The 23,554-nt window shown below is 38.9% G+C and overlaps 1 protein-coding gene across 2 annotated transcripts in view; it reads right to left on the reverse strand.

Moving 5' to 3' along the window:
- CAMTA1 (calmodulin binding transcription activator 1) overlaps nt 1-23,554 on the reverse strand; it is an 868,791-nt gene that overhangs the window by 4,473 nt on the left and 840,764 nt on the right. For both annotated transcript variants that reach the window (XM_087446886.1, XM_087446888.1), the window contains 9 exons: nt 23,237-23,433; nt 22,755-22,833; nt 22,202-22,517; nt 21,277-21,800; nt 15,967-16,154; nt 15,224-15,470; nt 14,329-14,400; nt 11,167-11,360; nt 10,279-10,353 (listed from right to left, as the gene is read on the reverse strand). In XM_087446886.1, coding sequence (XP_087303012.1) covers nt 10,279-10,353; nt 11,167-11,360; nt 14,329-14,400; nt 15,224-15,470; nt 15,967-16,154; nt 21,277-21,800; nt 22,202-22,517; nt 22,755-22,833; nt 23,237-23,433 — 1,892 coding nt within the window. The remainder of the gene's footprint in view (nt 1-10,278; nt 10,354-11,166; nt 11,361-14,328; nt 14,401-15,223; nt 15,471-15,966; nt 16,155-21,276; nt 21,801-22,201; nt 22,518-22,754; nt 22,834-23,236; nt 23,434-23,554) is intronic.

Consider the following 23,554-nt stretch of genomic DNA (forward strand, 5'->3'; position numbering starts at 1 on the left):
GTTATACCAAAAAATTTAAATTTTATTTTAAAACAAATGCTAGTTTACTTTCCTGATAACTCTTGGGTAGGAAGAAAACATTTTGAAAAACTGGTAATAAGTTACTGCCATATTATATAGGTTGGGATTCAATGGAATGGAACACATGCTATAATAGCAATTTAAGAAAACACTGATATTTACCCCCTCCAAGCAGAATCAGTTCTGCAAAGTTGATAGAATTTCTTCAAAGAGAAGATGCTCTCTTTCAGAAAAAAAAGCTTTGTCATTTTATTGTCATTAATACTAAAAAGAATGATAATGTTTGAAAATTTCTTATTTGTCTGATTTATTCATTAAATACACCAAGCCCAGCTTGACTGAACAGTTTATCCTCAAAGCTGTTAAATCCTTCTTTCTTAACAGGTACATTTAGAATACAGTGCTATGTTCATAACTGGCTCCAGGTATTACTTAGTTTTAAATTTTATAATTAAATATACCATGGATTATTAAATTTTAGGGTAATTTGGATGACATTACAGAATTGTGCATCATTATAGGTCCCTAATTTTGGACATGCATACTTGATAAATAAATGGCTTTTTAAAAATTGAAACATGCTATATTCTGTGTTCAATTTTTAAACATGCAACATCTATACTAACAGCCCTGTGGCTGGAAAAATGCAAGGCATGCACCGATGCCACCTTCCTCCTGGGCATGCAATATATCTGTACTTGTGCAGACCTAGTTGCTGAATTACCGCAAAATGTGCATGCTACTTCCAATACTACATTTTATTTCTGCACTAGTACAGGACTCATTCACAAATATGCAATAGTGGCTCCATCACTGATGAGATTTCTAGAATTTGAAGAATTCTGAAGTCAAAATCTGATAGCATAGACACAAAGATATCCATTCACAGTTTTTCTAGAATGAACAGGAATGCTTTAAAAATATTAGGTTCATCATTGAGATGAAATAAAAAGGAGAGTGAATTATAAACCAGAAATGTTTTATATCAAAGAATCTGTAATCAATTGGTCACAGTGGGTATAACTTAAAACATTTTTTCTTTTAGTTAAAATGGTCACATTTGTTTTTGAAGTTTTTTGCAGTTTCTTTCTGAACTAATTAAAAAGTCAACTAAGTTTTCACAAAGTTTTCAAGTTACCATGTAAATACTTGGCTATACTAGTGATAGCCTCACACACCACTAAGTTAAGAAGAGATGCATGTCCACACACAGAGATGACTATGATTGTCTACACTGGAAAAATGAGACATTCCAATTTTCAGGTATATATTCTAAGCTTTCATAACTCCTGAGCTAAAGTGGAGAATTTAGTTCTTAGTTTCATGATGAAGTTTTCATAGTACACTAGCATTATAAATGGTATCCAAATGACTTAAATGGCATAGGCATTTTTTTACAGAAAGTCGTTAAAAGAGGAATTAGGAAAAAAGGAAGAGAATGCTTATGTTCCAATAGCTGTACAGGTTACTTAATATGTTACCTTATTTAGTCCTTACAACACCACCATTATCTCCAATTTGTAAATGTAGAACCCCAGATTTACAGGAATTAAGCAACCTGCCCCAAATAACATAGTTAATAAATGGCAGAGCAGGGATTTGAACCCAGGTTTGTCTGACTTCACCACTCCACTCCACCGCCTCTAATAATATCTTGAGATAACAAAAAATTTTAAAAACAATTCTTATATTATTGGTTTTTCCAAAAGACTTTATAGAAAACATGCATTTGGAAAATTTCCATGGCAGGAGATGAGTATGTTGTTGAAAACTGATGACAACTAACAATTATATTTTCTCGATTCTAAGATGCCATCCTTTGTAAGACCCTATATTCATTTGATTACAATGTTTTGAGAAAAAAATAACCACACATAAAATGTACTTATCAATTTTACTACACAGATTTGACACCTGTAAAAAGAATGGATCTAAGAATCAAGGAAACGGAAGATTTTTAGCCTCATTCTCCAGCTTGCAATTTGCAGACCATGTTGTTAATGTACCTCTGCAAGTTTGGATGAAACTGAAAAACTGTTACAATCTGCTCTCTTGAAATTATAAGTGGAGTTTTATGTTACTTGAGGGTAGATGATTAGGATAAGATAGAAGTGCCTAATTTTTTGTTTTGTTTTGTATCAACGTCAATTGGACAAAATAATGTTTGAATGTTATATTGCCTCCAAAGACACAGAAAACAATGATATCACTGAAGTGATTTAAAACAACATCTGATACTAGAATTTTGATAGCAAATTCTAAGAAACAGATGTTCAGAATTTCAAATAGACATGAATAATCATTAAAAGACATATGTTAAGTAAAAATACATCTACCACGAGAAGGATACAGAGTAAAAGTTTAACAGTTATTATCTCTGGGTGATTCTCCTTTCTTATTTCTGTTTCCAAAATGTGCTACAATGAGTATGTACTTCTTTTGTAATAATAATTATTCCTGTTTGTCACTCTTTGGGGAAAAAAAAGTGTATAAGATGTTTTTCTATCCATCTGTTACCACTACTATGTCTTACAAATGTTGTATTTACATGACATAAAAAAAAACTGAAAAATTCAGTGGAAGAAAAAAAATTCAATTTTATAGACCTAAACCAAAATCAATTGATTGAACTGGTTTCATTGATATTACTAGTGTTGTAAGGCTATTTCTCAGTATACAAACTTGGTAAATATAGACCAGAATTTTTGAAATTGGAATTATACTTGAAAACCCAGTACCTATGGTCACCATATCTATAGAACTTAGAAGGCAGATGTTCAATAAAGTTTTGTGGTGTTATGTTATGCAAACTCAGCTAAGGGTTTTTGAGTTTCTGGTTCTCTTAAGGAATTATACCTGTTAGGCTCATTCAGAGCTAAGAAAGAACTGAACCTAAAAATGTCCAGATTATCTAAAAACAAATCTCATTATAATTACACTTACTTCTGAATTTCATCACACAGAAGACAGGCAAAGCAGTCTTCCCTGAGATTGTAAAGATAATTAATACAGGACAGCAACTATAGCTTCTGTAGGTACAAGGCTGTTGCTCCCATCAGGAGAGCTGCAGGGACCACATTTCTGAACCTCGTGTCAGTAACTTAGAAAATACTACTCATATTACTGGCTTGGAGTTAAGGTAATTCAGACAGCAAGACTTTGACCTGTGACCATTCAACTATTAAAATTAAAGATAATCCCAGGATTTCCCCAAGCATTCTAGGCTGAAAATAATCACCACTTTGGGATATTGTTGCAGTCTCAACCAAAAAAAAAAAAAAAAACAAAGAAAATGTTGCATCATAATGTACTGAAGTGATGTAGTAAGCAACAGCACCGAAAGCCAGCAAAGCCCACAGGGTTTACTTCCGTCAGACGTCCAATGATAATTTATGAATAAATGAAGTAGGCCTCCTTTGGAAACTTATAGCGAACAATGGCTCCATGGGTAAAGCATAAGGCGAAGCTGCTTCATTACATCTACTCAGTAATGCTCAGCCAGAGAAATGTTTCATGAGTCAGTGGATTTCAGCAGGTATATTCTCGCAATGCTGGACGTCAGAAATATACAGGGCAGCCAGATGCGGCTTTCTGATTAGTTACCTGTTGCTCTGAGAGCTGCAATAGCTTGTGGGGGAATTTAGGAAAAGAGAGATCTTGCCATTTTCCAGAAATCTCATTTGGATTGCAAAACAAAAAAGACAGAGAGGCCCAATAAGAATGACACAGAGCATGTTGTCTGCCATTTAACACACACCACTGTGTTCCAAAAAGATTCATTCCCTAAAAGAGGCAAGTAAGACAAAATTACTTTGGAGATTTAAATTACATCCATGATGACACATCCCACATTCATTTCTTACTCCTCACTGAATATACTGGACACTTGGAAACTATACCTCTGGTCAAATTTAACTAAAGATGGGTGATATCATGGTTGTTGACTTAGAGCACCGTTGACTTTTCCCAGTTAAACAATATACTTTCAGGCATCGTTAGAGAATTGTCCCTTGGATAAAAGTGTATATAACAAAGCAGAAGGGCAAGCGTAACCTGCAGAACTTGATAAGGACCCACTGAAGACAGTTCCCAGGGCTGCTCTCCACAGTGCCAGCACCTCTACTTACCAAGAACTGACAGCATCTGGCAAGGTTAGTGTTTGGAAACCCCGTTGGCAAATATAGAGAAAATCTGTGGCTTAAAAATTTGTAACCAAAAAGTGTTATCTCTTCTTCCTCCAACGAGGGTTCTTTTATTCCAGAAGGATAGCTTCACCCACCCTTATTGAACATGGGTACTAGGCCAGCAATTTACAAGAAAGAGATTATCTGAATACCAGAATTCCCACTGGTCATAATACCTGTAGTGACTGTCATGGGTTTTAAAGCCCTCTCCCAGAAATATTATCTCATCTAGGGAAAGAAGGAATTTGTTTAGGAATTGCTTTTCAGAGAGCGGTCTTGCTGAGGTATGAGAACAGTTTCTAATACCCACAAAAAAGAAATGTCTTAGAGAAAAAGTGGAAATCTATATTCCAACTAGAAAAAGAGGCATTGTCCTTTTTGGTCTAATACCTTGAGGATAAATCTATGTATAATTCAGTTATTTACTATTCCCTTTACATATGAGGTATCTGGGTTTTCTGCTATAGCACTGAATACCATCCTGTTACACTCAAAATCCAACTGGAAAGTAGTATTTTCAGTCTGTGCACTTTGAAAGTTTCTTCAGCCTTAAAAATCCTTCAGGCATATGCTGAAAGTAGTATAACACCTAAATTAATCAAGAAAAATAATTAAAACTACTGATTCAAATATCTCTCTGTGTATAACAAAAGTTTTCTCTTAAATAGTCATTGCATCCAAGACAAAACAAATCCCTAGGACAGAATCAAGAATTTGATAACTCCATTTTAAGTTATTGGGTACATTAGGGGCTAAGATGGAAGTAAAAATGAGTGAGACTCAGCAAAGAGTATTTGGTGCTTTTTCTTAGCCTTCCAGAAGTGAAGACTAAAAGTTTGAAGACACAAATGGTATTTTCTGATTGCTAGGCTGCTGGAATTAGCCTGTTGTGTCTTAATTCTGATGACTGACAAGCCTACCTTTTTAGATATCCTTCTGCCTCATTAACCTAGGAGCTGGGGTCAAACAGTGTTTTACAAACACTGTACCATAAAATTTAATTCTTTAAGTTTTAAAATATTATCTTTTGATGTGTAAACCTTAAATGTCTTAAATATGGTATACTTTAAAAATTAATAAAATAAGTATATTATCTTCTTTGACATAAATTCCAGGAATATGAATCCTCCTCAGAGAATGCTCTGCCTCCCAAGAGAAATTTCAACCTGGGGACTATCAGAGGGAGTGTCATTGTGACTTCCCCGATGGGACAGAGGGGGAGGAGATCTTATCTGTAACTAGACAAAGCCATAGATAAGCTATTTCTCAATTTGTACAGTTAGATAAACATGATCATACTAGAAGAAGGAACCTTAATGCTTCTCAGCTCCTGTCTCTCAAACTCTCTAAAGACTGAGAGGCATGAGGGATGTTATGAAATTCCGACTTTCCATGCATGAGGAGATGTTTTAGGAGCTCACAACAGAATGCAGCAGGCACTAAAGAAATTAAGGGAGGGATTCTGGTTGGCATTGAAAAGCACTTTTAGAAAATGTACTCTTAAAAATGATCATTAACATATCAGAAACTAACAAGCTTCAACAGTGCATAAGCAACCACTTTTACTGAAACGTTGGTTCCTTGCAGCAGACTATATTAATTGCATATGACATGCAAGATACAACTTTTAGTTAAATTGAAAACTAGGGCATGCATCTGTTCTCTTGGAGGTTTTTTTTTAATACGGGAAGAAATATTATCTGTGTATGCAGAGAGTGAGAGGGAATAGAGAGAGAGAGACAAATGGAGATGTTTGTCCACTTTTTCTCTTATATTTCAAACACAGACGTCTCTGAGCCAGCTCTACCACATGGGACTTGAAATATTTCAGTTGTAAACAACTGCCTAATTCTAAAGAGGACTAACTAGTTAATTTTACAAATGAGTGTAGCTTTTTTTTTTTTTTTTGAACGAGTTTCTCTTTCGCTACTATCTGTGGTTTTAAATAGGTGAGACTTTAAATCTTTGATAGGGATAAGGTCTTGATTTACAGAGAACTTATAAAAACTCAATTCTCCTATCATCATAAGTTGGCAAATTCTAGCTCATGGGCCAAATCTAGCCCAATGCGTATTTGTGTAAATAAAGTTTTATTGGAACACAGCCACAAACATTCGTTTATATACTGTCTGTGGCCTCTTGCGTGCCAGAATGGCAGAGCTGAGTAGCCAACAGAGACTGTATGGCCCATAAAGTCTAAGATATTTACTCTCTGGCCTTTTAGGAAAAAGTTTGCCAACCCTTGGTTTAAAATATAATGAATAAATATTAGCATCAACATAAATGTAGTTAGATGAGAAATATCTTTGGAAACGTTAGAAGCTTTAGATTTTTTGAATTATAATCTTTTCTCAGAAATCTTACATATGATTATATAAAGTATTAGCGGAAGGTTAAGAAGGGAGGGTGCTGAATGTGGTTGAGTTGATAGAGATAACTCCCAGGTTATATTTTAAATGCATCTTTCCTTAAGACTATCTATAGGACAAAAGTTGTCAAATTAATCTAAATTCAAGTCTGATTTTGGTGAATTCTATTCCTGGCTTTTAAAAAAACAGCTTCCTGACACTAAATACTTTATTATAACTTAAGACGTGTTACAGTCACATCTGGCAGAGACTTCTGCCCCTCACGCACACTTAGAAATCAGCATCAGATTCTAAAATCTCAAGAACACTACTAGTGTCTATTGAACACCTATTCATTATCATTCCTTTAAAATACAAATTCTATTGGAACATCCACTCTTAACTGCAACATAGAATACATAGATTTAAGACAATTTACACTACATTTTCTTGAGTCAGCGTTGCCATTAAATGCTGGAAGTCAGGTTCACTCACTAGTTTATAGTGAACGTCCTGTGTACTGACTTACCTCATAGCACCAGGGAAAGGGAGATTTAGAAAATAAAACTATAGGGACAGGGTAATGGGGAAACGGTAATTCTAAACAAGAAATATATTAGTTAAGAAAAAAAAGAAAGGCCAGTACCACCTAGTGAGGCTTCTTGCTTTAGAAATTTGGACACAACAGTAGTCGAGAAAATTTCATGTGGCGAATTGTTTTAATCCCAAATAACTACTTGCTCAATGTTTTCTTATAGTGCAGCCTTATTTAGACTTGAACTTGTACCACTGGCCATTTTTTTATACTGAAGGCTTCTCCACCAAGTTCTAAGCATGCCCTGTGGCGGTTTCCCAAGGTCCTCCCTGCCACTGACTCATGCATTTGTACATCGACTGTATGTGACTGTTTCCCTGTTGTATAAAGTAGCAGAGTGTTAGTAATTAGGGTTAGTTTTTATTTTATCTTATTTCATTCAAAATGGATGTGAAACTTACTGGCATACCTAGGCTGCAGCCCCATGCAAGCAAGCAAAAAGCAAAATATTGAAAATGGAAGATACAGATAAACTGGCTAGCAGGCAGCTACACTCACCCTTTTGTACAGCCTATGGTCCACCAGGGGGCTTTAGACAGTAAAACAACACCAAAGAGCTATTAGCACGTGAGGGTCACAACAGAAATCTTATAAATAGCTTTATTTCAACAAAAAAAGAGTATCAAGTGGTTCCTTTTTGGGAAAGAAAGAAAAGGAGAGTGGTGGTGGGGTATGTGAAATGAGCAGGTAGAAAGTTCACCAGTTTATTTTTAACTGAAAAAATGTCGGGGTCATAAGACTTAGCAAAATCCTTAAGAAATGAGATGCCTCTTATCGATTCCTGAAGCCACCTACCTACATTTTCTGAGTGGGTGTCATATGAGGTTTTTATTTTATATAGATTTTAATGCTTCTAAGGGACGATAAACATGACAGTTTCTCTTAAAATAATGTTCACTAACTCAGAATGGAAACAGGGTTACATACATCCTAGGGAATATATGAGTTTGAACTTCAGGGACAGATTTTTCAGGATTTCTTCAAGTTCCTTAACTGAATGTACAGGAATGGGAAGTGAAGAATGACCTTATATGGTCAGTATACAGAGGTTATTAAAATTTGCCTGCACATTTTTCTAACATCTGAACCACTAAACGGCAAGTCATGAAAAGAGCCAACAGGGGTCTTTATTTAATTCCAAATAATGAATAGAAATTCAGAGTCCATAATCTGATGTTTTCTTCATAACAAACCTTCTTCTTAGCCTTAGGAGGTTATTACTAGTCAAAATATGAATTAAGAAAGGTAAAATCTTCATGAAATTCTTCTCTACTAGTTTACAAAAAAGAGAACTCTAAAAACACGGGAAAAGGATTCCTCTGTTCAGCCTACTCTGGGAGGCAGCCTTTTTGTGCATTTATGCTTTGTTTAAATATCTGACTCTCTCAACTCACCCAGTGGAAACACGGCATGGCCTTGGCCAAAAAAGAGAAAATGAGCATGGGACTTTATGTGATTTTGCTCATAATCACCAAGGTTGCAGTACTGTACATATTTTCAAAGCTTGAGGATAAGACTAGAAGAAACAAGGAAAATTTAACTTGTGAACATTCTGATTTGTTTGAAGTGACCTAAAGAAGAACAATGTTAAGGTAATTTTCTTGAAAATAAAACCTGCTGGGAGCATGTTAACTACAGTCTCAGCAGTGCTAGATAGCCTTCCTGGGTTTTTCATTTTGTAGGTGGGACAGGAGAAGAGAAGAAGGGAGTGTGAGCACATGTGAGAACACACGGAGAAGGCCTCGGAGAGTCCTCCATGTGTTCACCAAACGAAAGTGGCCAACTGTTCATATTTGGTTGCAAGTAATTTACTCCCGAGTCAAAGGTATGACTGCGTCATAAAGAAGAAAGACTGACTTTGGGGAGGCTTGTAGGATTAAATCCATCATGTCATAGCCATGTCCCATATTTTGATGTGCATTTCCTAAAGAGACTTCTTATTTCAGAGTATTGACGTTGGAATACTACATATATCCTAAAGAATGTTCTTTTTAAAGTTTTTATGACTGTTAATGTGTGGCCCTGTGCATGTTTCCTTCTACTGTCATATAAATGAATTCTTTTGTTAATTTAAGTACAAGTAGCCAGTTAACCCCTATTAAGTCTCAAAGTCAAAATATTTTCAGTTAGCAAGCAGATAGTTTAGGAGTAAGAAAAACTAACGTAAAATGAAAGCTCTGAGGGATCAAATTGAATCTGGACACTTGGGCTTTCGGTACAATTAAACAGGAAGAGGAAGTAAGGCACTAAAGAGTTTGCTTTCAAGTTCGGTTCTGTCATCTGCACAGCTCCTGATGCATGCACAGAGAAACAGCAATACCACAGTCATCACAACGCAGCTCAGACGCCGCTGTTACAGATATCAGAGTGGGATACTAACCTAAATAAAGAAAACAAAACACTTTTCACCAGCCCCCCAAACCTAAGTAAAGAACCTTGTCTTCACAAAAAAGCTCCCATTTGAGGAAACAAAGAGAAACCCCTCTTAGCTCCACGGGAAGATGCTGTGTCTCCAAGGAATGCGAGAGTCATTGAAAATACACCTCTAATCTCAGATGTTCTTCCTTTCCTGCACAATTTCATTCCAATAATTTCTCCCGTTCCTCATCGCAGACTAGCTTTAATTGGTAATTTGACAGAGCATGTTAGCCATTGCATATCCAGCAGAGGGCAGCAGCTATTTAGCGGAAATTCTACATCAGAAAACTTGGATGGATTAGTGGCTTTCTATCCTTTCCCTGAGAATAGAAACTGTTTATTTTCTGTTTGGAGACACATTAGCATAGTAAGGGTTTAGAACATACTGTAATGGCATATAAATAAGAGGTTAAAGAGAAACTTGGAATTCAAAGCTAGTCCAACTAAGTTGTCCTTACACCCAAATTAAAACAGAAAAACCCTGGCATGAATGTCCATTAACATCTACAGCACAGTCAGGAACAGCTACCAGCATTCCAATAGCAGCAACTTAGTCCCTAGTTAGAGTTCTATGATCCTATTGTAATTTAGGACGTTTACCCTGATGATTTGCAGGGGGATTAGCTTTACATAGGAGTTAATGAGTGGTTAAGAAGATTAGGGTTGTTTATCATCCTTGAGGAGTAAAACGTATAGATGAGGATTAATGTACCTGTGGCGACAGCGGCGGAGGAACCTCATTATTTTTCGAGCAGCTTGGTCCTGCTTTTTGGTTAGCAAACTGCTCCTGAAAAACCCAGAATATTAATTATTGTCACGAGAAGGGTGCTGTAAAGCTTAAAATGCAAAAGCTGAAAACGGGTCAGCAGTGAGAGAGAGAACTCTTTCCAACAGTTCATGTAGCAAATCCAATAGCATGACTAGATCCTGCTTTTATAGAATTGTCTGGGCTCGGCTGGAAGAGAAGGAGGAAGGGCGTGTATGAACACTCTCCTCATGCTTTAAGGGAGACAAGATAAAGATCGAAAATCAGATGTCACTTAACTGTCCTTCCACAACTCTTTATAAGCTCATCTTGTTAAAAACAGTATTCTGGCATCAGACGGGCTTTCTTCACTTAGACACTGATTCGCCTGAGTTTGATACCCTCTTTGGGCTACTATTTTCTAAATTGCTTTTATCAATGTATTTTACTGTTCTACAAGTTTTTACTACACTCTCTAAAATGGAATAACTTAACTCTAATTACTTTTGAAGGTCTTACGTGTAGTAACACTACAATTTAGATCACCGTGAGGGAGTGCCATCTTGAGTAGAAACTTTGGTCCTGCCCAATTCAGTTACAAGTTGAAACTGGATAGTGACACCAAAATAATTGGGTGGGGGGTGGTGAGAGAAGGAGCTAAATAGATAAAAGTAGACAAATAGCACAGGCATAGCTATACCAAGTCACAACATCCAGAATGATCTGGAAAGAAAAGAAGTGCAAGATGCTTTAGTCCCTACACAGACCCTAATGTCAGCCCAGGGCGATTCCTTCAACCAAGTCAGGGTTGTCTCGCCAAGACAGCTTTACCTCCGTGACATCTTCTCAACCCACCTGAGTTTCTGCTGTACGATCACAGCTGTTCGGCGAGCCTGCCGTCTTTTGCCACATTTCTTATAACTCCGGTAATACTTTTGGATCAGCACAGCAGCACGCCGGCTCTGCTGAAATTTTTTTTGTTCATAGTAACTTCGGAATTTGCTCTGGATGAGGATGGCGGCCTGTGTCATCTTTTTATAAAGTGCATACTGCAGGGGAAACAAGAATAAGCACAACAGTAACAAGAGGAGCCACACGAGTCTGCGTGCCCTCTGAGCTTACTGGGGAGGGAAGAAGATAAACCACTTTTTTCCCTTTATTATCAGAGTCCCTGTTTTGCTTTTAATCACTAAAGAGGCGAACTAGGAATCTTCACCTACCTTTCCTAAATGCCTTCAGACAATATATTGCTTGAAATGTGCTTTTTTCTCAAAGTATCAAAATCTTTTGCCCTTCTTGAAAAAAACTTTTAATAGCAATAAACTTAGACATTTAAGAATCTTAAACAGATATTTAGGAAGTAAAATTAAAAATGTTTACGATATTTACTATCCAATTTTGAAACATTTTTAATGAACATTTTTATGCCTCTCAATTCCCACCATACACAAGTCTACTCAGCAGTCAGCATTTGACTCCTAACTATCATTCCATATGACAAATTTCTGAGTTACAAGGTCCCAAATACAAGGCTTATCATGAAACGCTGACACCTTTAAGCCGTTCTAACCTGCAAAAGATTAACACTCATAAGAGCAACACAGGGGTGAGGCCATGAAACCCGGAAGGCCGTCACAGAATCGGGGACGGCTCAGGAGCCAGTACCAGCAGCCCTCCGCCCCGCCTGCTGCAGAGCTGTAAAAGTGAGGGACAAAGGCACGGGAGAATGAGTTCTCTTCCACTTCAGTGTCTAGGCACTAAAAATGCAGAACTCTCCATGTTTAAAAATGCTCTGTCCAACTTGCTAATGAAATAGAATACGACTCTGGGGACAAGAAGTCAAAATGAAGCACTTTGCTTACAAGAAGGCAACTTACCATCGCAGGGAAAAATATTCCTCAGAAACCCCTGTGCCTAAGTCCATCTCTGCATGTATGAGGTGGAATGAGGGAAGGAAACTGACTTCTCAGAGTGTTCAAGATACAGGACCCTTCTGCAAGAATCCTCTTTAGTCTTATCTGACCTGCTTTACATTTTTATTTGTCCAAAAGTCTTTTAAGATAAGAATGCTATCTCTTACAGAGCTTTGGTGGTTTCCATCACCTTGGCCTGTGCACACCGCACATTCAGAACCCACTGGGCCACAGTGAAGCACGTTGGGAAAAAGGTGAATTTACTTAGTGGGTCACTGGGCTCACGGTAATGGGCTTGGATGGATTATTTAGATTGATACTGGCCAAGAAAAAATGTCCAATGACTGTTACTGCCAAAACCCACTCCAACTGAATAACCACGTGGTCCCCAGGGGATAGATGCACTGTGGTTAGGTGGCCTGGCAAGGGGAGTACGCCTATTCCATGACCCTGCCATCTTAATGGCCCCTTCTTGTTGTTGGTGATGGGTGTGAAGTTTGTGACTCTGGTGGAATGGTTTGTGAGAGGACTTGGGTATATCATTACCTTCAAGGCTATCCATGTCAGCTTGGGGGAGAAACAGAAAATACAAGATTAATGTTAGATTGCTGAATATAATGAAATTAAAAACCAGAATCAATAAAATTCCCAACCAAAAAAAGGCAATCTGGCTATATCAATGCCTTCCATCTTCCAAAATATTTGTCAATATTTCAAAAAATAATGCCTTCCCTCTTCTGGTTGTAGACAACACTTCTTTGGGAGGAGATTTTTTTTTTAAAAAAAACACCAAATTCATACTTTGGAATAAATACCTGTTGCAATCACAGACTTGAAACCGATTCTGTGCATCGCTCGTGCTAACGTGAAGCCTGCTCACCAGACAGAAGCCAGTATGTTCCTGCTGCAGAGCTGCAGGGACTGCGGTGTCAGCGTTTACACAATAAACCTTCATTTTCTGGGATCATGAACTCAACTGGCTACAAGCTGCAGACATTTCCCTCCCCCTCATTAACAGGGCTTAACCCTAGAGAAATTCGAGAAAATGGCAACCCATATCAGAAATGAAAGTAAGGTCTAGATCCTAACGAGAGAACATAATCCCAAATTTCTATGTGACTATTATACCTCTCAGCATTTACTATTCCTTAAACAAAAATTTAAAACCTACCTAAAGCACAACCAAATAAAAGGTTCTAGAATCTACTGACGGGACTGCACTTTATCATATGACCCAGTCAAGACTCAACTGGGCAACTTTTTATCTTTTGTAACCACCTAGCTGGTTAAAAGGTCTGATATTTATGTAATTTCTCTGAGCCTCAGCTTCTTCATCTATAAAATGGAAATAAAACTGTTTACTTCAAGTAACTGTAAGGAGCAAATGAGACGGTGTGCCTAACAGATCTGATGCACAGTGGGTGCTCCATAAACATTAGTTCCCTTTGCCAGCTGACAGGAGTTTTGTAACCACACAGGTTGTTCTGGAAACAGTAATACTGCATGAAAGACTACGAAGATATTCTTCTTGCTTAACTCAACTAAGGAATGCAAAAGCAGTTTAAGATGTTCTGGGCTTCTTAAGATTTCCAAAGATTTTTTACAATGCTTCATTTAAAAATGGATAAGAAGAAGCTGAAAAGAAAAATGGCTAAGGATTATATAACTTATAGAATCCAAGGTCAAAGATGAAGCCAGGATTTATCTTCTCCGGCCACCATATCCAACTCCCTAGACTTCTTTAGTTATTACAGAGTTTATAGGTGAATTACTGGAACATAGAACCTCACTTCAAACACAAAGAACGTTCTTTGTATCAGACCAGTATCTCAGGAAGGTGAAAACACTAAAAGGCCAACAACGTGAACAAAAATTATTTTGTGGCCCAAGTTGTTTACTTGCAAATGGTTTTGGGTTTTTGTGTTTTTGTTTCTTTCCATCTGGAGCATTTTCCTCTGGTTTTTAATCAAGGCAATTCAAAGTCAGCCTTTGAATGGGGCACTGGACGTAGTTCTCTTTGGCTGAACCACACCCGAGAATCCTCGGGGGTCTGGCGCTGTCTGGGCGAGGCACATTTCCTATTGTAACCCAAACTGTGGTTTACCTGTTTATATTTTCTGTAACAACGCTGAATGACAGCAGCAGCCACTTCTTGCTGTTCTCGCAAGGGTCGGCCCTTAAGGGTAAAGTGAGGAAAAGCAAATCAATAATGATTTAGTATAAGAAATGTCAACTTCCTTAAGACTTAAATAGAATCATTACTCATTCAATTAACTTCTCAGAACTGAGACACCAGGTTTACCAAAATACAGTGATAATTAACTATAAGTATAAATTAGGAAAAATGAATTTACAGAATAAATCTTCAACCATTCTTGCTTCTAAAGAGAACCATGATATTTGGAACCTAAAAAATTGTTCATTTTCAAAGTATTTAACAAGTTAGGTATTGTACTACTTGTCCTTATAAATTGCCAGATCTCCATTGCTTTCCTAAGATAACCCCAAGTACTCTGCTTTTAGATTAATAATTAATGGCTTTTAATACCTTCTCAGGGCAGTCAAAAGACTCCTTTGAGGATCTGTGGAAGACTATGGGCCCTCTCTCACCAAAAATGCACATAGAGATGCTTTACCATAAAATTTTAGGAGTTCATGGGCTGCCTAAAGTCATTCCGAGGCCTCCAGTTAGAAACCCCTGCTTTGGGTCATAAATTCCTCATGGCAGAGGTGTCAACTTATTTTACATTAACTAAATAATAAATGTCCGTTACCATTACCAAAAATAAGTTGAGATGGTGATAACCATCCCATTACCGGTCAGTTTCATTTTACTAAAGCTTCTGAAAATTATTAATAATTTCATGAGATGTGATAATTTCAAATAAAAATTCTATAAACTCAGAGGAAAAAAAAGAAATGGCACATTTTAGTTTGAATGATTCTGATGTTTCCTAATCTTAAGAATGTCACAACATCGGGACTCTATTCTATTTTACCTTGTATTTCCGGAAAGCTGTCTGGACAAGCCTGGCAGCCTCATAGAGTTCTCTCTGTTCATGATCAGACAGAGTTAGCTGAGCAAACTCATTCTCTACCTTCTCACTGGTCGACGCACTCAGGAATTCTGACCAGTCTGCGGCTGAGGGAAGGCTAGGTTTCTCGAAAGCTATTTCACTGACTGGAGAGCCTACAGGGCTCAGGCTGGTGTTAGAAGAAGGGGTTAGAGGCTCGTTATATGCACTTCTGAAACAAGAGGAGACAGGGGAGAGACTGGTGATTGATTTGCACAACCTGTTACATATTGATCAATGACACAAGATGGTATCCACCAGGAGCCACTGTGGACTATTATGAACATGGCTTTGTTCAGTCAGGTAAATTGCTAAACGTACCGACTTCAATTAGTAGGTTCATACTGAGCACCTATTGCGACTTTAGGACTATGCTAAATACTAAACCCACTGAGGATAGTGTTATCCTGCCTTTATGAAACTGTGATGGAATTGGGGGAAGTATTCTGATACATTATCTCATATGCTCTGACATGGGGAGAAAAATCATGGAAGAGGGGAGGACATGAGAGTGCCTTGAAAGTGGCAGTGGAACTCACCCTAATGCTTCCTTGCTTCCTGAATAAGGTCTTATATTATCCAGCATTCCTCAAATCCAATTAGTCTCCCATGCCTCCAATTACATCCAGGAATTTGTCGTGGGTAGTGACCCACAGACTTTTACTGACCTGATCTGGGCAGCATTTGGCAGATGATCGACATCAGCTAAGTAACTGGCCAGCCAGCTCATTGTACTGCTAATGGTGGCAGTATCTGGTCTTTCCAATGCTGACGACTCCATGGGCACAAAATTCTCCTGCTTGATTCGGTCAGGTGTGGCTTCAATGATGTGTTCTGCCAAGGTCATCATATTCACCTGGAATCCGGAGTTCACAGAACACTCACATTAGAAAGGAATCTTGGAAGTTACAGGCTCACCTCCACTCGCCCACCTTGGAAAGAAAGAAGTAAGGGAGGGCGAACTGACACCTCAATCCAATGCACTCCAACATCATTGTAAGGTTTCACACAATTCACCCGGATATCTGAGACCTGATTATCTTCAAATTGTAGTTTGGCCAAAACCTTCAGTCAAGTCTGAGAGAACTTCTGGCTGGTGCCTAGTTTCTACTCTCAGCTAGGACCAGTCAATTAGTGATACTATGCCTGGGCAGTTCTATAGAGAGTTGTCATATTAATGTGGTGACACTACTGGTTACCTAACCAATATCCAAGTCCTCCTTTTGCCTTGCCGAGAGAACCCCAGTTTTGTATCGAGCAGCAATGTGCCAAACCCCAGGGGACAGCTCATGAATGATATAAAAGCCAATTATGATAATCCTCTTCTTGACTTCCCATCTTCCCGTGCACATGGGGAGGGTATGTGACTGACTTCTGGAAAATGAGACGATGCGGAAGTCTGCTCAGAGGGTTTTGGGCAAAGCTTTTGCTTTCCTGGTGAAAGGTATCGACGACTCTGGCTCCTTCCTCCTTCTTCCTGCCTTGACCAGAGACAAGCTTGAGCAGCCGAATTGTAACCATAAAGCAAAAGCATGGACAGGAAAGACAAAAAGAGCAGAAAACCCAGAAAAAAATCTAGGTCTCTGTTGGCATCCCTGAACAACTGAACCTCTGGACTTCTTGTCACGTGAGAAAAATAAATCATTTTTTAATTAAAGCACTGTATTTAGCTTGCTGATACTTGCACCCAAAAGACATTCCTAATAGATACAATTAGGAATCCTCAAAACTACTCTGGAGTGAGATATATTTTCTCAGGATCAGGGATATGGCCTTGTGCTTAAAAATTTCCTTGCACATCTCTTGAAAATGGAAATTGAAATACAGGACTTTACGTTTTTATTTTTATTTTTTGAGGAAGATTGACCCTGTGCTAAGAGCTGTTGCCAATCTTCCTCTTTTTGTTTTTTTCTCCCCAAAGCCCCAGCACATAGTTATAGATCCCAGCTGTAGGTACTTCTATTTCTTCTATGTGGGACGCTGCCTCAGCACGGCTTGACGAGTGGTGAGTAGGTGCCCAGGATCCGAACCCCGGGCTGCAGAAGCAGAACGTGCGAACTTAACCGCTATACCAGCAGGCTGGCCCCAGCACAATTTCAATTCACGTTTTTAAGTGAATTGAAAATGTTCTGAAAGGATCTATACAAAGGTGACAAAATGCTCATCTTACAACATGAAGGAACCTCAAAAACATTATGCTAAGTGAAATAAGCCAGACAGAAGACAACACATTTTATGATTCCATTTATATGAAATTTCTAGAAAAAGCAAAACTCTGGGGGATAGAAATCAGATCAGTGGTTGCCTAGGGCTGGAATGGGAGCAGAGACTGACTGCAAATGGGGAGAGAGAACTTTTGGGGGTGATAGAAGTGTTCTAAATGGTACTGTGATGATTGCATAGCTATACAAATTTACAGAAATTCATCACACTGAGCACTTAAATAAGTGAATTTTATGGTATATAAATTATGCTTCAATAAAGCGTTAAAAACACTAATCTTGGGTAATTTTCTAATTTTTCAACAAAGAACGATTATTGTAATAGAAATAACAACAACATTTAGGGAAAAAATATTGCAGCTTTTCTTTTCCTTCTGTATTAGCCCTCTTGATTTGTGACTCAAACAGGAGGAAGTAAGTCCTACCTTGATTCTTTTTCCATGAAAGTACTAAAAAGTGGAATTTCTGGAGACTAAAGGTTATAATATATAGTCACCCCTCAAATCCTCCATTTTATAAACACGTATCAGTGTAAGAACACCTTAACATCATAATAATGGGACGTCTACTCTGAGATACCAAGAATCTGATATTTTATTGTGATGGCTGCAAAAGGCAATGAAATTTAAATGACTTTAAACCAAATAATATTCCAAGCAGTTGGACCTAAAAATCATAATTCATTTCTAAATTTCTTGGATTGTGAGCAGAGAAGAAAGCCTTTAAATGTGCAGCACTGGGTTTTTATTTAAATTCTCTTTGGGTCCTAGTATATGAGCAATTTTCATAAATGTGTCTTGGATATCTGAAAAGAACAATGATACGTATATTTGCTATGTGTATTCATATATCTACATAATTATATCATATATTAAATATATATACTATATATACTAAATCAAACTAATTGTATTGTTCATTTTTTTATATCCTTTTTATATCTACTCAATCTGACAAATTCTGAGATAGTGTGTTAGTCTCACTATGACCATGGTTATAATTCCACATTTCTTTGTATTTACTAGTTTTTGCTTTAATATTTAGAAGCTACATTGTTAGGTACACAATGGTTCATGACTCATATCTCCTTGATAAATTATATGTATATACTATCTGCCTTGAACTGTACTTTTTATCTTTTTTATTTTTATACTCATTTGTCTGTCAATCTTTACCCATTGCTTCATTTTCATTTCTTTCTGTTTCATTTCATTTTTGTTGTCTTTTACAAGCAGAATACAGTCAATTTTGCCTTCTTTTTTACCCAATCTGAGAATCTTTTAATAGAATTATCAGTTATCAAAGTGGGAATGAATCACGTTTGGAAATATTCTTACAATACTATGTTTTCTGTTTATTATTTCTGTTGTTGCTTTTCTCTTTGTTACCGTTCCTGAACTTCTCTCAGAGAGGCCAATTTTCCTTTTGCCCCCTTCAATGACTTAGAAATTCTGTGGCCTGTTTTTACGTTACCTTGACATTACCTTGACATTTCTAACAAGCGCATTTCAGCCTATCCTTATCTATCAGTGTCACAAGTGGAACAAAGTCTGATCTGCCCTGAACGGGAGAGCCACTTGAATGCACTTCAACTTCTTCACTTCCCCAGCTCCCTGGTTTCATTAAAATAATTTGCGATTTTAGTTCTAGGTTATTGTTTAAACATTCTTCTTCTTCTTTTTACAGAATCCCCTCTAAACAACTGCCTTGTGTGTACAACCCCACTCTTGAGAATTACTCAGACATCAGTTTTACCGGTTTTATTGTTCACTCCTCCATGAACTCTGGCTTGCCATTTCATGAATTATTTCATTATTTTTAATTGTTATTTTTTCACTTGGCTAAAATATTTCTTTAGATTGCTGCTTTTTTCATAGATACACGCTCTTAATTTAGCAAAGTATTATTCTCTCAAGGCTCAGTGAAAATTAAAGTAGATTTTTTTTTAGGTTACTTTCTATTTCCTGTATTAACTCGGCTTCAGTGGCCAACTGTTATAAAGCTGTGCTACTCAACGGATATTTAAACAAATTAATTGAACTTAAATAAAATTAGAAATTCAGTCCCTGAGTCACACTAGCTACATTTCAAGAGCTCAATACCACACGTGGCTGGTGCTGCCCTCTTGGGCAGTGCACATACAGAACATTTCCATCCCTATAGAACCTTCTACTATACAGCACTGTTCTGCACGCTCAACTGGATTTTGAGCTGCTGATTTTCACAGTCTGGTGATTTATTATTATGTGTTTATATTTATAAATATTGTTCTAGATTGCTTAGTGTTGATATTTGGTATGAGTTCCATCAGAAACTGTTTACAACAGGGTTTGGCAAACTATAGAAGGTCAAATCCAGCCAGCTACGTGTTTGTGTAAATAAAGTTTTATTGGCACATGGCCACACTCATTCATTTATATTTTCTAAGGCTGCTTTTGTGCTATAAGAGCAGATTGAACAGTCATGACAAAGTCTGTATGGCCTGCAAAACCTAAAATATTTACTATTTGATTCTTTACAGAAAAATTTGCCCACCCCTTGTCTAAAATGTTGTTTTATTTCCCTGGCAGGCCTCTCCATGATTGCAGTGGTTGGTAGATCAGTAGTGGAGCCCCTCACCACCTACAAGGAGTGATACGCTGATGAGCATGCAAGCTTCTCACCCTGTGCTAATGGCAGAGGGCTGGCAGGAAGGGCACCCCAGGACGCAATGAACAGGAGAGTTCAGCAATCAGACCTCTCCCCAGGAATGCTGTCCGGGATACAACCTCTTCCAGGCATCTCCTCTCGCTGCCTCACCTCCAAAGGCATGGGTGCCCTACTGAATTCCTTGTGGGAGCTTTTCCTTTGACATTTGTTTTGGGTTATATCAATGGGAAGTTGGAAAGAGAGGAAGTCAAACACATGCTCTTAGATTGCTTGGTCCTGCCCCACATAGTATATTTTAATTAATGGAATTTACTCACTTAACAGCCTAACCTCAAGTTTACTTCAGTATATATTCTCTTAATCTACAGCAAGTTTAATGCCCTAAAAGAATTCTGGATTTTCTTCTTTTTTTTTTTTCCCTGAGGAAGATTCGCCCTGAGCTAACATCTGTGCCAATCTTCCTCTATTCTGTATGTGGGTCGCCACCACAGCATGGCTGACAAGTGGTGTGGGTCCGTGCCCAGGAGCTGAACCAGGGCCACCAAAGCGGAGCATGCCGAACTTAACCACCAGGCCATGGGGGTGGCCCCTGGATTTTCTAGACTTATTATAAGGGCAGTCAATTATCATTGTACCTCATGAGAGCCTCACACCATATGTGCCCTTTACGATGGCTAGATGATGGTTGTGCTGACCCATTCACTTAGATCGTCCAAATTCTGTCCACAGGCCTCCTGTTCAAGCCAGTATCAGGCAGTGACTCGCTTATAACTAGTACTTAAAACAGTGAAATCAGTCACCCTGGATGCAAGGAGGAAGCAGAAGACTTATGTAGGGTGATGAGCGAGTTCTGAGGAGCTGGTGCGAAGAGGGGAGGCTTTGCTGAGACCTGGGTCACTGGTGGTCAGGCCCGATTCACGATGCTTGAGTCACTGAATGCACATATGGCCCAAGTAAAGAAGATACTCCAACATTCTCGTGCATAAGACCACACTTCCTACCCTTCGCCGGTGAGAAAATCACATGACCTTTGGAAACTGATTGCAAAGATCAGGGAAGCTGTGACGGGTACCCCAGCCTCTGCAGGCTTACCTCATCCCTGCTTACCTGTATATCATCCATGGGTTGTGAGCATTCCTCATTTTCTGCACTATCGCGGTAGGACCCCAGCTCTGTATTCACCACCTCTCTGTTAGCCATCATCAGGACACTCATTGGTTCCCGTGGACGCACCTGTGAAGGTGCTGCCTCCTTTCCTACACTGGTCCCCTTCGGATTTCCAGTCACCTGTCCTGTAGACACACCAATGTAAAGATCTTTGGAATTCCACTTTACTACAGGCTGAGATCCAGAGGCTTGGAATCCTGCAGTCTCTGGAGTGGGAGGGGAGAGTTCCCGGCTGTAGTCCCTCACTCCTTCACTGGGGCTGATTGTCTCGGGGACAGACTGCTTAGAACTAGGGCTCTGCTTCCTGATATTTGGCTGTTCCAGACTCAGTGCAGTGGAAAGCAGCTTCTCCTGCCTTGCCTGGAAGTACTCAGGGTTCAATTTATGCTTTTTGGGAGCTGGATAATCTTTGTGGCTCTCACTGCTGTAGTAATTAGAGGGTTCAGACCGAGGTCTTCTCAGCTCTGAAAAGTACAGTAGAAAGGATAGTCAGGACAGGCGATAAAATTAGGAATCCTAAAGAATTAACACTTTCTCTATGCCTGAGAGACACAAAGTGCAAAGCGGGAACTTAACACATCTCCCTAACATTTAACTATTCCCCAGCAGCATATACTGTATTCAGATAATCCTCCTCCAAAATGTGCATTTCTTTCTTGCATGGACATAGATTTTTTGCTACTTTCTGCATTTGTGGGGGGAGGGGGAGGGAGGAAGCAATAGGCATTCTTACAGCTAAAAGGAAAATCAGAAACATAAAAAAAAAAAAATATGTGACTATCATATGGACTTTTCTGAGGGTGGTTGCAAGAAAGCAAATGGAAAATCTGTCAAGTTCTGAGAAGTAATAACTTTGAATTTTTACCTGGATTGGTACTTGCAATGACGGTGACTCCTTTGGGTATTTCTGGAGAGCTGATGGCTTCACTGTGCCACTGGGTCATCCAGCTGCCTGTATGAGGCTCTTCGCTTGGAGGACAGTGTATTCTGGGGTTCTGTCCTAGCTGAGCCTGCTCATCTCTCTGCAGGTGCTCCAGACACTCTGCTAGTTTCACATGACCCCTTGACCTGGCAATTCCCAAAGGCAGCCTTCCCAGAGAGTCAGGGATAGAGATGGCCCGACGGTCCCACTTGTACAGCACGACAGCAGCTTCCAAGTGCCCTAGGGCACATGCCCACATCTACAAAACACGAAGACAAAGCAAGCTTTCTCAATAGAGTTAAAAACATAGTTTACTTTGCCATTGCTGCCAATTGACAAATTGGTCCTTGCTGGCAATCTCAATGGCGCCATAAAACATTTATTACTAAGTAGCTCTGATAAATGTCATATGTCAATGAAGGATCACAAAGGGAACCAGGCACATCCCTATGCCAGCCTAGAAAACCGCTGGAGAATAACTGAACCCTTTCCTTACCAGAGGAGTACAGGAGAAGTGGTCCACATTCAAGGGGTCAACTTCCAGTTCCAAATCAATGCTATCTGCGTGCTTTGTGCTGTAAGGGATGGTACCGGCAATTACTGCACGATTAATCAATGTTAAAAGGAAATACCAGAACATTATACAACCCCACAAAGGTGAAACCAAACTGGGCATCTAAACATCCCCGATGTGAAGAAATACAGAGTCCCAAATTTCATAGGGTGGTTTGGACTCTCTGTTTTGCCAGGAGCCCAGAGGAAATAAAAAGTCCAACATTTAGTTAGCACCTTGCTCAGTATTTCTTGGGCAGAAGTTCATACAATTCCCTTGGAAACTGTCCTCAGAGAAAGCCCTTTGCTCACAGGCTATCATGCTCCCTGAAGGGCCAGATTTCTCTCCGCTAGTGGAAATGCTCAAGAGGAAGTTGCAAGTTGACAGGTGAGGACGACCACGAGTCATCTGCACCCCAGCCTTACCGCCATTTGATGAGGGTCTGGATTAGGGTGGCATAACCCTGAGCAGCAGCCAGGTGTAAGAGGGTCATTCCACGGAAAGTCTTTGAATGGATCAAATGCTTGGACTTTGCCCAGCAGGCTCGGCTCATCATCTTCTCACAGACAACGACCACACGGCTTTCAAAGCAGCTCCCCAGCGTCCCAGGGCCAGAAGCGCACTACAACGCAGAAGCACAGGTTACGGTCCGAGAACCAAAGGCCCTCCACCAAGTCAGCCTTTGATGTAGGGGAAACAAATGCTTTATGATTAGCAACTCCAAACAGAAGACACGAAACTGA

The sequence above is a fragment of the Ceratotherium simum genome, chromosome 22 (genome assembly GCF_057802395.1).
Source record: "Ceratotherium simum simum isolate JZ-2026a chromosome 22, ASM5780239v1, whole genome shotgun sequence".
Lineage (NCBI taxonomy): Eukaryota > Metazoa > Chordata > Mammalia > Perissodactyla > Rhinocerotidae > Ceratotherium > Ceratotherium simum.